A 16,111-nucleotide genomic window follows, 5' to 3' on the forward strand; every position below is an offset into this window, starting at 1 on the left:
CTCTCTCTCTCTCTCTCTCTCTCTCTCTCTTTCTATTGGCGCTGTGGCTGCCAACAGCTGGGCCCACATGAGACAAGGTGCAATGCAGTGTGCCTAGTAGCTGTCCTGCCTGCCCGCTGGCCACGATGAGCCATTGCCACCCTGGCACTGCTAGGAGGTGAGTCTGTGCCAGACACAGAGAGAGTGGGGCTCAGCCTGGGGCAACCACCCCCAACTTTCCCATTGTGGCATGGTGGCAGCGGCTCATTGCGGCAGGTGAGTGGGAAGGCTACTCGGTATACTGCATTGCACCTCATCCCATGCAAGCCCAGCTGCCAGTAGTTGTGGTGCCAGGACTCTACAGTGCCAGTAGGAAGCCAGGTGGGCATGTGGTGGATGCAGAGGGTTGGAGGAGTCTGCATGCTGCAGCAGAACGGAGTGGCGTGCGGTGCAGCCCTCCTGTCCTCATTCTCCCAGCAGTCGCCAGCAGGCTGGATAGGATCAATAGGCATCTTCCCCGCCCCGCCCCTCCGACCTAAACAGCTCGCCAAAGCTCATTAAATGGCCCTCCAGCCCAAATAATGGCCCACCCCTGCAGTACTAGATAGCTGTCAAATGACTGCAGGGAGTATACTTTTTAACTAACTTATAAAATACATTGGTGGAGATATGTTTCAACAAGCCCACATGAATTCACTGCCTTGTTGCCTGTCATAATATTGTTAAACTGTACTAATTAGTTCGTAGCAATAGTGAATGATGGCACCAATATAATTCACTGGTTTCTAAACTGGAGGGTATAAAGAATCAGTCTGTTGTCATGAGCAAATGTGATGAGAAATCAAGGAGGCAGAAACATTAAAATGAGGGTCAGATTTGTTACCCTCTAGCCAATAAAAGTCTAGGATTGCAAGGGAGAATGGTGAAGAAAAACTGAGGTTCCCATTGCATGCCATCCGATCAGTCCTTTTGGGAGACTTAGCCCCCAAAGGCAGGACCTAATTTTAGTCCTACAAGTCTCCAGAGCTTTCACTAGAAGCAAAGCAAGGCCTTCTTTGTGGGATACTTGTGTTTTCATAGTAGCTTTCTTGACCCATTTTGTCCTTGTCCCAGCCCTGGGGCACCAGTGGTCTCTCCTCCATGTTCTGTTGTCCTTGCCTCCCTCCACCCCACAGTGTAGGGTCTGTGCAAACGTTAACATTGTCTGAAGTCTCCAGGCAAAATCTACCCTCAGATTTGGATAAATATAGTACTGTCACCTGACTGAAAGGTGGCTGCTATATTCATTTTTCTTTGTGAATCAATTATTTGCATTTGATTCAAGTTTACCGTAGGAAGAATTTTTTTTTTCATCTGTAGTTTTGATTCTTAAAAATACCTTTTTCCCATATGGTAGTTCACATTTGCTGCTTCTGTGTTTTACCAGTGAGGCCTATAACTAATATTTTTTTGCATCTGTATTTTCAGGTTGTAGCAGATACCAATATCAGTGCCATAGCCAGTCAGCTGGAGAGTATGTCTGCTGGATGTAACCTTAACACCCCTTCTGACCACCACTCAGAAGATTCGGAGTAAGTATAGACCAACTGCTTTTGGAGTATTTGTTTGTGGGACATAGATTCTGCTCAAAGGATAGTCAAACACTTCCCTTCCCCTAACCAAGTATAGGATCGTGGGCTGAGTCTCTTCACCTGTCATTTCCTTCTCACTTAATTTACAACTTTACGTGCTCACTGTCATCTTCTTTAGGATAGTAATGGAATCATATTGGTCTTCAATGGGTAACATAAACTGGTAATGATGAGCACAAAATATAGTGGTGTGGTTTTTCCAAGCACTTAATAGATTTCTTAAAAAAACAAAACAAAACACATCTCTTTTTTTCCCCCAGTTGATGTGTTGTCATGATTCTGGTTTTATCTCACAACTTGCTTACTTGAAATGTACCGTGGTCATTGCAATCCAAAATTACAGTATCTGTCATCTGTAGAATTGAACAAGTAGCTTCAGAAAATTAGCATTTTAAATGAACATTGCAAAACATGCAGCAAAACTTTGTGTTCCTTTGTCCCTGGAATCTTTTCCCTTAACAATGGAAAAGATTATAGAGAGAGGTCTGACCACCTATTTCATGGACATATAGTCATCAGAGGTGAAAGACCTGTATATGTCATGACATGGCATGATATAACCATGCCTAGTCATGCAGTATTGTGCTTTGCCATACCCTTCTTTTTAGTGCTTTCTCTAGTTTTGCTGTAAGTGTTTCAAGTGACTGGATTCTACCACTTTCCTTTGGGGATTATTCTGCAGTGGATCTCACTATACTGGTATTTTTTTTTCTTGATAAATCCATTTATTCTCACCTAATTTAATTTTACCTCCAAAATAATTTCTTTCCATTCCTGGCATTTACTCCTTTCAGGTATCTAAAAGCTATGGTGGTTAGTTTGTTGTCATTTTGCCATGCCCTTCATGTATTCAGCTCTTTAATATTTCTTCAGCCCTTCCAAACTCTTCATGTCCCTTTTGACTTTTTGCTATTTGTTTTTCATTTATTTATTTTACATAATTGAAATCCAGTTTGGGGTCTTTTGAAGCTTTGTAAACACAAAAAAAAGCCTTCTGAGTTCTTAGCTGTTTAGTTTTATCCCTCTTCCTTGAAAGCAGTGTCCTTTAATGCTGTACCTAGTAGTACTTTTGTTGGCTTTTTCTACACTAAAGTTACAAGGACACATAACTTTGAAAGTGTGATAAAGAATTAGATAGATAAGCACAAATGTTAGCTATTTTATTAAAGAAATGGTGACCTGAAAAAATCCATCTACAGATTATGATTTTATATTTTAAGCAGAGATGCCCCAAACTATTCTGCCCAGAGTGGTTATTGCTAGGCACATGCAACTGCCTTCCTTATGTTTAAACTATGATTCTGAAGTAGTACTGACATGTATAACATGCGTGCCCCTAGTTTCTAGGTTTTGTGCTCTGTCCGTGGCATGTTGGGACAGATCCTATTCCAGCTACTAGACTTCTAATTGGCACTTAGGCATCCTGGGAAAACCATTACTTTTATAGTATAACTTCCTTTTATAGTATAACTTAGCCTTAAACCTTAGGTGCAAAAGTGCCCCAACAGAGAATGGCCCATTTACCCTTTTGTATTATTAGTTTCTCATGGTTTTGAATAGGGTGATATACAGTCACACTTGTAAGTCTAAGAGGTGGAATAGGATCTAGCCACTAGATGCCTAATTACTAATTAAATGCCTAAAATAGAGTAGGATGTAATCCATTACCTCTAAAATCATATGATGAAATTCTGGTGCCATGAAATAATACTACAAGTTCACTACCCACATAAACTGGAGATGACAAAGATGAACCTGTGCAACACATGTAGTATCCATAAACTAGTAAAAGTGGGTCTCATCCAGAATCAGGATCTGCTATTGCAGAACAACATACTCTTCCTGAGTTCTAGTAACGTAATTATAGACAGCTGAAGCCAAAGCGACATTGCCTGGGTAGCAGGGTGCACAGAAGTGCATTTCAACATAGGGTCAGAGGTGTGGTTTGTGAAAATATAGAAAACAGTTTACAAGATAAACATCTATTTGAAATTGCTCCTTCTACAGAAAGTCCCCTGTACATCTGTACTGCTCTTCTAAGTGGTATTCATTGTGTTTTCAGAGCACCTCAGCCTAAGATTATTACTTTGGAGAAAGGCTCAGACGGACTGGGTTTTAGTATTGTAGGGGGGTATGGAAGTCCCCATGGAGACCTGCCCATTTATGTCAAGACTATATTTGCCAAGGTATCTTTTTTTTTTCTTCCTTCATATATAATCTTTTTTAAGAAAATCCCATTATGTTAGGCATAGATAACAGATCCAGAACAAACACATTTTCCCAAAAGCATGTTGTCTGGGTATATGTGCATTAAGAGTCATTGACTGGACCCAGAGCCTTCGTGTTTCTTGAGGTGGTGCTATTTATACACTTCTGTTTTGTGAGATCTGGGATATACACTAAAACCTATTTCCTAGGGTTTTCTCCCTAGGAAAGCTGGGCCTCATCAAGCCCTCTCTTCCTGCATCAATATTGGAGGTTTGTGAAATACCATAGGCCAGTGGCTGCGTAAATTGTTCTGTATTCTCATGGCACCAAGAACTGCTTCCCCTTGCAAAACAAGAAAAGACTCTGGAACGGGTCCTCAAATTTCAGAGCCCCCTTCAAGTAACCTCTTGTGTAGGCTCTGCAAGAGCATTTTTAGTCGCTCACTTTCTGTGTGATGACTCCAAAATCTATCAGAGACAGCCCAGATGGAGAGTATGCTGTTGTTATCATCTTTTGGCTCAATGCCTGGAGATTAATGTAGCTCTCTGGTCCTAATGCCATCAGTACATTCACAACCTTGGTATCACAGCTGCATGCAGCTGCAGCAATACAGCCTACATATGAGGTCACTGGTTACCTTAAGACTTTAGCCATTGAAGCAGTAAATGTATTATTTTCAGTGGAACACCTTATGGTGTGTTGCTGTGTTTTACATAGCTGTGCCTACAATTTCCTTGAGAAATTGGGAGGAAGAATAGTCCTCCTTTAACATTACGGAGAAAAATAATAACATTTAAAGCTTCCTATTTTGTATAAATATATTCCTTTTTAATGTTCTCTCCCAGTATGAATGGCTGGGGTAGAGTCTTTCCCAACCAGTAGACAAAGACAGAAAACTAGAGACCTGGTTTTCAGGCACATCGTGGCCATATACCATTGAGGCAGCAGCAAGGAGCCTTAGAGTGAGTGTGCCAGGGTGGTGTAGTATCCCCCCATCTCTCAACCTTCAGCTAGGTTTCTCTCCAGGCTGCTATTAAAGGGGAACAAGCCTTTGAGGCCCCAAAGATGCTTTGTGACATTCTGAGCACTTCTACACATGTTCTGGGGGCAGGAATGGAGGTAAGGCAGCACTTTAATTAGAGTGGCTCTCTAATTAAAACGCTACAGTGTCTCGTGTATCAGCATCCCTGAACTTAAAAATGGCGATGGGGGCACTTGAACTAAAGCTCATTTAATGCCATTTTTAAGTGCAGGGATGCTGATATATGAGATGTAGGAGCCTGCCGGAGCACAGTATCTGCCACGCTCTAGCAGACTCGATTAATTAACCAGACATGCTACAGGCTGAGATTATCTTTATGTAGTACCTTCATTGAGCAGGTTTGTGTCAGGGCTGACCCCAGAAAGGAAACCAGGTGCAGGATGTCACCCAGCCAAGATTTACTTAAACCTTTAGAAATGAATGCAAGGATGGGTCACATTTAGAAGAGGAACATGGGGAGCGCTGACAAAGACAAAACCTTCCACTCTCTTTCAAAAGGTTATGCCCAGTAAAGCCAGAGGGGATCTAGAAGTCCCCAGCCAAATGACTACCTCTTACACAGTAATGGTGCTTAATTTCCAGAATAAGAGGATAAAGGAAATACAGCCCTGCCACTGCTTTGCAGACTTAACCACTGCCTGAGGAGAGACAGACTCCCAAGGGATGGCACAGCAGAAGTGCTCCCAACATCCCCATGCAGCATGCCTCTGCCAACACCCTTGGCACTGGCCAGCATGGTATCGTAGCCTTGGCTGCAGAAAAAAGAGTTCTGAATCTTAAAATCAGTAACACATTGAATTAATGTTAGTGAACAGGGCAGGGTAATGTTTTATTAAGTAAGGGACACAAAAACAGTCCATAATAAATTGGTCATGATAGTAAGTAAAATGGAGTGGCTGTAAAGACGATGGATGGACGAATGGAAGAGGATGCCAGCACTAGAAGCCCCACCTTTAACAGCAAATGACAGCACTGGAAATGATAATATGTAGGAATTAAGATGTAGCAGAACCTGGGAGCAGGCAGAGAGCTGAGAAAACTATTGGTACCACCAGAGAGCTGTGTGGTAGACTGGGATGTGAGCCTGTTTACTCCTAATGATAGGTTTCCTCCACTCTGGGCATGTCTGCACATTGCCCTATGGCAACATAGTGACATGCTACATTACTGTATGGCACACCATGGCAACATAGCGATCACGCGGGTCTACATGTGATCGCCAGCTACGTTGCTGTAGCAGCGCAGTCCCTCGATATAGCACACTGCTATGGTGATGTAGCGGGGAAATCTAAGGGTGAACTGCCCACACAGCGCAGTAATCTCATGCTCTGCGCCATGCTTTAGTATTTCCAATAGTGCCATAGCAACGTCACGATACGACAACGTGTAGATGCACCCCTTCTCTAACAAATTCTTTCTGCTGCAGCTTTTAATTTTAGTACTTGAAATTGTAGATGTACATTGGAAGCGTTTCCTCCATTCATTATTACAGGAGGTTATAAATATGAAAATGCACACATAGAGAGTAGCAGCATGGTTTTACTTTAAAAATAAATATTACTTAAATAAGAAACATGATGCAAAATTGTTTCAGGGCCTGTGTCTCATAGCCGCAGAGCAGGGAACATGGCCTGCTTTCTTGAAATTACCATGTGCATATACTTGAATAGAATTAGCTTTGGAATTGCCTCTGCAGAGGCAGAACAGAAAGACTCCAGATAAATATATTGACTTGCTGTACGTATTAGACCATCAGTTGAGGAACGGAGGTCCAAGCAGTATGAAGTACAGCTTGTACAAAAACTATATCCAGACATCCTAGGGCTCAGAACCTGAATGTGTCAGCTCTAATGTGTTGTGTTTTGTGTTTGCTCCCCCTCAATTAATGCTTATATTAAATTACTTCAACATAAAATGTCATAATGTAGCAAAATTCATGTTAAAAATACTCATTGCAGACTATTGTGAGGTATCTTATACCACAGCCTCTTACAGTTCTCTCCTCAATTACACATGTGGAAATCTGAAACATATTGGGAGTTTTAATTAACATTTAGATTTATAAGCATCCATTTGCTTCCCTTTCCCAGTCTCTGCAGGTATTTTGTAACATGTACCCTCTTTACATTCTTGCTTTTCACAGATCTCCAGTTACAGGTCTTTCTCTTTCCCCTAGGCAGTGCTATCTAGATACTGTTGGTTTGGGAAAAACTGTTGGTTTTCCTCCCTAGGAAAGGTGGCCATGTGGAACTGTCACGGCGTTTGGAGCAGACCTTCTCCAGTAATACATATGGAAGTTCTGTAGTTAAAACAGGCATTAGGAAATGAAAATGTTATTTTAACAGGCATTTTCAAACACATATTTTCAACCTGTCTCTTTTTCTCTGTGTTTCTACATTTTAGTTCTTATGTGTTTAGCTGTCTTTTCTTTACCATTTATTTGGTTGGTGCAACCAGGGGTAGATGCAGGTGGGGGGTGCAATGGTGCCGATACACCTCCTCTTTCAGTTGATGTCACATGAGTAGGAGTTGGGGAGGTCCCTGAAGCAAGTAAGGATTCTTCCCCTCCCCTCTCCTCAGAGGCATGTCCCCACTTCTCCCATCACCGCCCCCACTCACCATTGTTGCTGTCCTCAGCTGTGTCAGGATTTGGAGCTCCAGAATTACTTCTGTCCTGCCACAACAGGTCCTGTGGGGAGCCAGGCTCAGCCAGGGACGGTGGCAGTGGTGGCAGCAGGCAGGTTTGTCCTCCCTTCCTGGTCCCCTGGGTGTTTCTTGTCAGCCCAGGAGCAGGCTCAGAGAGAGGGAACCTGCCTGCTGCTGTTGCTGTCCCCTGCTGAGCCTGACCAGCCATGCAGTCCAGGTGGAGCAGGGCAAGAGCAGCTCTGGGGCCTCCTCCCCATAGCCCTAGGGCAGCCAGGGCACACAGGAACAGCAAGAGCAGCAGCACCAGGTTGGGTAGGTGAGTAAGGGGAGGGGAGGGGAAGGGACCAAGAGGTGTAAGGGAAGATTATTACCTGATTGGGGGACTTTAAAAAGTCCCTGCCTGATGCTCCTGCAGGGCAGTCTGCCTGCCCCAGTGGTGGGGTGGAGGTGGTAGGAAGCTAGGAGCAGGGGTACAGCCACCCCTGCAGCAGTCATTACTTCTACACCTCCATTAACAAAATCCTGGATCTACCCCTGGGTATGATGGCAACCCTCTCTATACAAGGGTTTAATGTATAAAGTAGTTTCCTCCATATCATCATTTCTGGTGCTGTCACTTTACATTAAGGCGAGACTTCCGGTGCCATCCTTCTCCTCATCTCATCCATGAGTCTTTTTAACAGAAGGCAGGGCTGACTTTCTGCTGGCCTCTAACATAATGTTTTGTTGTTTGCAGGGAGCAGCTGCAGATGATGGCAGATTGAAGCGTGGCGATCAAATTTTAGCAGTTAATGGAGAAGCTCTGGAAGGTGTTACTCATGAACAAGCTGTAGCTATTCTGAAACGCCAAAAAGGAACTGTAACATTAACAGTGTTATCATGAATCTCATTGAACTTGCAGAGATGAATGCAATTATTTTAGAACATTGGTAGAGCTACTGTAATAATGTACAGTCCTGAGTGAGATGAAAAGCAAACTTCAGCTAAGATTATCATATTTGTATCCCATTGCCTGAGTGGGTTGTATATATCTATGGTTTCATTTAGTCTTATAAATGAAGCTTACTGCTCAGTAATTTTTTTTCCTATTACTTCTCAGATATCTTGTCACTTCTGTTTTCTCTCAACAAGGTTAACTTAGAAAACTTTAATAAGTACCGTACTTGCAAAAATATCAGTCTACCCCAGACCAATCCCTAGTATAACTGCAGAAGCTGGAATTAACAACCAACACACAAAAGAGAATTTAGAATATTGTTTGATCTCATCTGATGAGCAGAAATAAATGCTAAGTGACTTGTCATCTCGCTCATGATTTACTTATGCTAATTGTCCCTTCAAGTATGCCAGAAAACATTAGCAATGTAATTAAATTACCACTGTTCCAAATGATGAAATATCAAATTCTCCTCTGGGAAATTATTTGTGCTCTGCACAGTAAGTCTGGTAGTCAAATGCTAACTTCTCATAGCTATCTCTCTGGATAGGTCTAGGGAAGTTAGTCAGTGATAATTAAGATGATATGTCAATTTGAAGCCTTTAACTTTGGGGGAAAACTGGAGGAAAACTGTCTTTTTTTCCATCTTTTAGAATCTCTCTCCAAGTTTTTTAATATATTGATGCAAAGTGAGCAACATGTTTTATTCTGTTCTAATTAAATGTTTATAGAACAAGAACTGTTTGGGCTGAGATGTTCTGTCAGTGCAGCTGTAATTGTGCTGGGTTGCAGCACTAGTGTCCATAATTTTAATTGTACAGAGGCCAAAGTTTGACTCAATAATGTGATATTCTAATTCAGCGGGCATAAAAGCTAGTGAGTTATCATCCCCTTGCACTGTGATTCCCAGCAGCACTGAGGACTAAATGAAGGCAGCCTGAACCAATGAACCATTTGCAAGCTTCCAGCAGCCCGCCTGGTGTCAGCTTGTGTGAGAAGGAACCTTTGCTTTATCCTAAAGGACAGTTCTTCATCCAGCAGCCTGTACTTCAAATTGCTAAAGTCTGTTTTTGTACAATGCCACTTAGTGATTTAGCAAGTGAACTGGGCAAGCAGATTAGTGGTAATTCAAGCTGTTGTAGTTTAATTGCTCTAACTGCATGAATACTGATGACATGCAGAAAGCAACTCAGTGTAATATAGATATAATTTATGATGAAGCAGCAAGGAAAATGAATCTGGAAAAAAGAGGGAAACTATTGAAATCAGCCAGTTTTGTGGGAAATAATTTCTCTATGAATGGAATTCTGCTGGCACGCAGCGTTTTAAGTAACACTAGTAAAAGGCTTGTGTTATAAGTATGGTTTAACTGGAACGTGTATTCTTGTGATTGTATAAAGAAAAGTAGAAGGAATAGATAAAGTAAGCAAGATGTGATCAGTTGTCATTGAAAATATTTTCCTTATTTCCTTTAAAATGATATCTAACTATTAGGTAATCACTAAGTGCATTAACCTGTTGGAATATTTTGTGGGTATTCCATAAATAGTGCCTGAAAGAGATCTATGTTTTGAAATGGATTTTCATTGTGCTGGTTGATTTGTTAATGTGAAATGTTAGTGAAATCTTATTTATAAAACGCACAAAAATTTATCCAGCTATACCAATTAGGGGAATTTTTAACAAGTTGTCTTTGATTTCCATAGTATATAAAAGTTAAACATACTTAGATGAATCTTGAAGAGGCATCTTGATAATATATTACTTAAGTTGTAACCTAAATCTAAAGAATATTCTGTCTATCGTCAAAAATCCATTAAATGCGTTCTTTTTAAATAGTGCAACACACAATTAAATTTTACATGGCCATTTTTCATGCTTTTATGCACACACTTGTTGATATAAAAATTTAGAATTTATGGGCTGAGATATTTGCATTTCTCATTGCTCAGATTGGAGATAACATTATTGCTTCATGTAATTTGCACTTTTTCTCTGTGTTAAGTATACTACTGCCAAAAATTGCATTGCATTGCAACTAATTGATAAACCAGTGACCATGTGGAAAAGCAAGTGCTGTATATAAAGGACCAAGTTACATAATCGAATCTGCATTGCGCTTGTCTGGGTCTAGGTGTTCTGGTTTGTTTAAAACTTTATCTGTCTCTGTGCAAGGGCAAAAAGCAATTAAACAAATTGACTGTATGTTTATGTATATCAGTAAAATAAGATGTTTTATGACTTCCAAAGATTCCAATTAAAGTTCAATTACATAAGCGGCTGTTCAGCTTTTTTACTTGAGGAGAATCCACAGTGAGTCCACATATAATTTGAGTGTACCATGTCTAATGTTCCCTGTTGTAAGCAGGGCTCATTACCATACTTCCAGTAGGAGCATGAACTGCTCTAAGGAGGGGACTGAACAGAAAGGTAGTGACAGGCAGCCGAGTCCCTTCATCTCCGTAAACAAATTGCTCTTGGAGTGCAGCTGTCAGAGGGACCAGCTTGTGCACATGCCATTAAAACACAATTTTCTGATTCAAACGATTCTGGAGTATTAAGCAGTTCGTTCTAGCCAAGGAAATCCCACAAAAGGTCGGGAATACAGGGTTCCAGAATGGGCAGCAGAGAAGGAAGAAACGAGCGAATGGAGATGAGGACTCAAAGGGTCAGAGGTCCAAGGGAGCGTTCAGCAGAGGAGCAAGCTACACCACAGAGGAAATCTGCATGGGCTCCCACAGCCACAAGCTGATCGGAGGTCTGCTTAAAGGAGCCTCAGCTGTAGGGTCACAAAATTCAGTTGTCACTGTTGTTTACTTCCATAAAGAAGTGAATAAGCTGTGATCAGCAGGATGCAGTAAATGACAAGCTCAGCGTCCCAACTTGTCAGCTCCGATCTGTTTGCATTTTCTAGGCTATCACCACAAAGAAGAGGGCAGGAGACTCATTAAAAAAAAAAAGGAAAAGGAAAAAAAAGAGCCTGTCCCTTGCATTTCTGCCTCCCCATTACAGGCTGTTTCACCTGTAGTTTTACTAGGTCCCAGAGGAGCAAATTATCTTGTGCTCTGTCCCTGCTGACAACGACTAGCCTCTGTGACTAGCCAGCACGGCATGAAAGGATGTTCATGCAGACGCACCATCGTGGCACTGGAGGGTAGTCAGCTTCCAGACAGTAAGTTTAACCTGGAATAATAAGAGGATTGTGTCAAATTAGACTTCTGTTTGAGGAATAGCTGTAATGCCACTAAATTCCTGTAATTAATCAAATGGTGATTACCAGCAAGGAAATGTGACATAGAGGGTCTATTGAGGTAATATGATTATGTTGAGATGGAGCAGTTAATGTACCTTTGCCTGAAAGGACTGAAATGAATTAATTTAACATTACACATGTATAAAACATTAGTTACTGTCGTACAGAGAGCATTGATGTATAATTCCATTATCATCTTCCTCCACAGTTTCACACTTCTGTATCCATAATTTAGGTGTATTTACACTGTTTAAAACACTGTCAGAGTCATTGTTTTCCTTCTCAGCTGCAAAGAACATCTTGTTAGTATGGACAATCCTGGGATATCTAGGTTCTTTCCAAAGGAATAAAATTAAACCTTTTGCTGTTCATGTATCTGAAAAAGAAAAGATCTTTTTCATTTTATCCCAGATCTTGTTCTCCCTGCCCCCACTCCCCCACCCCACCCCATACACTCAACTGCTTAAACCAGGTTTGTCCAACATACGGCCCGCAGGCCGCCATGCAGCCTGCCAAGGCATTTTCTGTGGCCCACGGTGCTGCGATGGGAAACGAAAGTAAACACGGTTTACTTTCGTTCCCACCCCTTGTCCCTCCCCCAGCCCCTCAGCAGCTTCCTAAGGGCTGCTGAAGAGCTGGGGAAGGGACGAGGTTCCCACATGCACCGCGTCAGATTGACGTTGCTGGGCTCATCCTGAGGTTCATTTCGTGTCTGTAAAATGCTTGGAGAGCCCCATATAGATGCACTGCATAGAAATGCAAAATATATTTTGACGTATTTGGTTGGCACCTTGGGCTGAGATTTTTTTCAAAGCTGAGTCAAAAGGCCAACTTCCATTAAAACAAATGGGATTTAGAGGGCTCCAAATCTTTTATGACAACTTTGTAACATGCCTATTTACCCGGTTTCGCAAATCTCAGCCATAGTTGGGAAGCTCGGCCAAAGAACATAAGAGCATAAAAAGTGCCATGCTTGGTCAGCCCCATGGTCCATCTAACTCAGTAAACTATCCTGAACAATGGCAGAGGTGGATGCTATAGAGGGAGAGTTTTGAACAGGTTAGACCCATTTCATTGTTACTTCCTGCAACTTCATTGGTGTCAAAGGTCACGTGACATCACTTCCTGATGTGATACCACTTCCTGTGACATCTTTGAATATGGCTCGCCGGCCCGCTGGGTGATAAAAAGTTCGTGATCCGGCCCTACATTCAAAAAGGTTGGACACCCCTGGCTTAAACAATACCAATACAGCCGGAGCAATGCTTATATCTAAAGAGTTTATTTCTGTACAGGAATTAGAAATCAGTTTTTCCTGTACGAGGCACCTTCATTGCTGGTGCAATGGTATTTGGATTATGAATTGTACCTTAATATATTTGTTAAAATGCAGCCCCTAATCAAAACAGTTTTGCCAATAAAAATCTCTGTGTAGGTCAGGTTATTTTCCTGTGCTCCTCACATTGGGTAGATAGGGTGGTATTACATTTCCATGTGCACATGCTGTGCAAAGTTCCTACATTACATTTCATATAACCACTGTTTTCTCCCAGTAAAGAAGAAACTCGGGCTCCTTGCATAGCCTCTGCTCACTGCCACAAACTGGAGTTGGAGAACAAGAGCCTCGCGTTTTTGTGGGCTTCTTTTCGCCTAAGGAGCGTTTACTCTCTCTCTCCTTCTTTGCTCCAGGAAAGTCATTTTTCAAAACAAGCAAACCTGTCTCTTGATATCTTACCTTTCCTTTATAGCAGTTTGAGAGAGACTGTATAAATGGGGTGGGAGTGTTGGAAGTAGATGAAAGCATGGGAAGACAAAGTCCTGGTGTCCTGAGCACGTGCTGCTGGAGAAATGCCGGTTTGCTTGCTTATTTTATGTGACATTAGATGAGCAGCAAATATTAAAATCCATCTACCAAATGACAGAAATCACAAACCACATGCTCACCTTTCTGCCCACCACATGGAGATGCCTGGGCCTGGCAGGTTTGTTTCCATCAGGAAAATCAAAGAGATGCAATTCTGAGCATCTTCCCTCCTCCCTCCCTCCCTCCCTCCCTCCCTTGCCCTCCTCTTTTTCCTTGCACAGAGCTGATCACAACTCCCACGGGCAAGCTCTGCTTCTGGATATCTGTCCAAAGGCCAGTACCAGTGCCCAGAAAGAAGCTCTGCTCCAAGAATTCATTCTCACTACAGATACCAAGCAGACAGCAGCTTGCAGCTGTTTGCAATGGCCCATACTTGTTTTCAGAAAAAAAATCACAATACAGCAATTCTTGAAAGACTACACTGCCCACTCACTCGAAATGGCATGTAAAGGTTGTCATAGCACCATCTGGTGGCTTCCACCATTCCAGTCCCGAACAGACCCGCAGCCGTGCACGTTCCAAAGGATGCATGTAAACACCCGTAGCTCGCGGCTTGTGGTCTAGATAGAGACGCCTTAGTGAGCAACCGAGTTTCCCCACAGTCGTTGTTGGTAATGAGGTCTTTGCTTTAGCTAAGCAGGTAACATGAACACTCGCGTACCTGGCTGGTCAAGTCTGATGTGACACCTACCCGGGTGCAGAGCAGGTTCGTATCTATTAGCCATGCTGAAAATTTTGGGACCAGCCACTCCTCTCTCACTGGTCCCACCCAAGGGATGCCTTTACCTTTGGGCGAGTTGTTTCTGATTTATATGGAGGTAACAGGGTCGTGCCCCAAGAGCTGGACCTTTGCAAGGTGAGTGCAGGCCAGTGGAGGGTTATTGTGTGTGGCTCCCCTCCTAGTTAAGCCTGCAGGAAGGAAGAAGCCTTTTGTCAGATCATTGCAATGTTTACAACAGACCGTGGGGCTATTCCCATACACCAATGTGCAGCCAGGCCCTGTGGTTGTAGATCTCTGCCCTCCTGATGGGAAGGGGCTCTGTGTGATCAAAGCCTGGCTGGCAGGAGAGATGCATCCCCTGCCAGCCAGCAGGAAAACTTCCTGAAACCTTTTTCAAGGCACTATGGGCTGAGCTGAGGGAAGTCCATAGCAGTGGCAGCCAAGGGTATGCCTCAAGACACTAGTGCAAATAACCCCACATGCTGCATCTCCCATACAGGGAGGGTTTGCTGGAGTTTGCTTTCATGTGTCAAATTCCAGTGCTGCCCTCTGGCAATGCCAACTCTGCTTTCCCCTCCGAACCCTCCCATGAGTAGCTGACTTCTCTATGCCATCCTTATAGATCAGGACTGTCCAATCTGCAGCATGCAAGGGGTTAAGTTGCAGCCTCCATCACTCCTGCTGAAACAGCAGCCAGTCTGGGCTCCCCTCCCTCCTCCAGCTTCCCTGCCTGCTGCCTTCGGGGGGGGGGTGTGCAGCACAGCCTGGGAAGTGGAGGGGGCGGTTGGGACCACATGAGCACACGGTGTAGCCATCTGAGTGTGATGCAGTGGGGGGTGCCCACACTGCTTGCCTAACCTGGTGTGTCCCGTCCCTCCCCCACGGTTGCAGCCTGCAAGGAAGGCAGCCCCAGGTCACTTAGAAGTTCAACAGTGCAAATGGAGCAAAACCTGCCCCTGCTGTGGGTGCAGGGCCTCCTGCAGGGTCAAGGGCAGGACTGGGTGAACAGCAAGCAGTTCACATCCTATGTGGCTCCTCCCACCCTCCCCTTAGCAAAGGGCAGGCCAAAAACTGCTGCTGTCTGGCCTTAAGGGAAAACCTTGCTTTTCCCTTCTCTGTGCATTTTCCCAGCAACAGGCCCAGCTCCTATGACTGTGAGCAAGGGCGAAGGATTTGCCCCTTAGTGACCGGCCCATGGAAGTCCAGGTGGCAGAGGCGGGAATCAGAATCCCTGTGTCTTGGCTTTGCCCTCCAATTTTAGGTGCGTCTACCATATTATTCAGAGCATCTTGTACTCGGTGGATTAAGCCATTCCTGTCTTCACATTTCCCGTTTTCATACCACTCTGCGCTAGAGGCCGGGATGGAAGTTCAACCCCCTTCCCGATGGATGCTCACTTACAGCATTGCACAGGTGAGCCCGCACCGTGAAGGAAGAACTAGGCCCCTGTTTCCCCTTCTGAACCACTGGAGACAGGCTAGAAAACAGGGTGGAGCAATGCACTGGTGAGGCATGTTCTCAAAAAGCGGCAGACTGCAGTTTCCAAGTGGTTTCCCTTGCATTAGCAGCTGTGATTGGAAAGTTATAGTTCAGATGCTGAGTCTGCAGTACGCAGCAGCAACGTGCCAAAGACACTGGCTTTTCTCAACAGGCGCGTCAGACACTCCAGACCCGTGTTCACGTTCGGAAATATCCCCCCTGAATAGTGTTCTCTGCCATGACCTTCTCAGTTGCTCCCCACTCCCGCCCTCAGTTCGTCTAGTCAAACTTCTTCTTGATATCACGTTGGCCCATTATCTCTGCTGCTTATTGAAAAGCAATTTTATTCTG

General features: G+C 43.5%; 1 protein-coding gene across 7 annotated transcripts in view; it reads left to right on the plus strand.

Annotated features, from left to right (window-relative positions):
- The window catches only part of PATJ (PATJ, crumbs cell polarity complex component), a 226,842-nt gene extending 216,123 nt beyond the window's left edge, over nucleotides 1–10,719 (plus strand). For 5 of the 7 annotated variants that reach the window (XM_019531540.1, XM_019531542.1, XM_019531543.1 and 2 more), the window contains 3 exons: nucleotides 1,447–1,550; nucleotides 3,673–3,796; nucleotides 8,243–10,719. In XM_019531540.1, coding sequence (XP_019387085.1) covers nucleotides 1,447–1,550; nucleotides 3,673–3,796; nucleotides 8,243–8,389 — 375 coding nt within the window. In that variant the 3' untranslated portion in view covers nucleotides 8,390–10,719. The remainder of the gene's footprint in view (nucleotides 1–1,446; nucleotides 1,551–3,672; nucleotides 3,797–8,242) is intronic. The other 2 variants (XM_019531546.1, XM_019531547.1) reach the window with 1 other exon arrangement.
- Nucleotides 10,720–16,111: the final 5,392 nt, after the last annotated feature.

This window comes from Crocodylus porosus, unplaced genomic scaffold, assembly GCF_001723895.1.
Source record: "Crocodylus porosus isolate Cpor-Errol unplaced genomic scaffold, CroPor_comp1, whole genome shotgun sequence".
Lineage (NCBI taxonomy): Eukaryota > Metazoa > Chordata > Crocodylia > Crocodylidae > Crocodylus > Crocodylus porosus.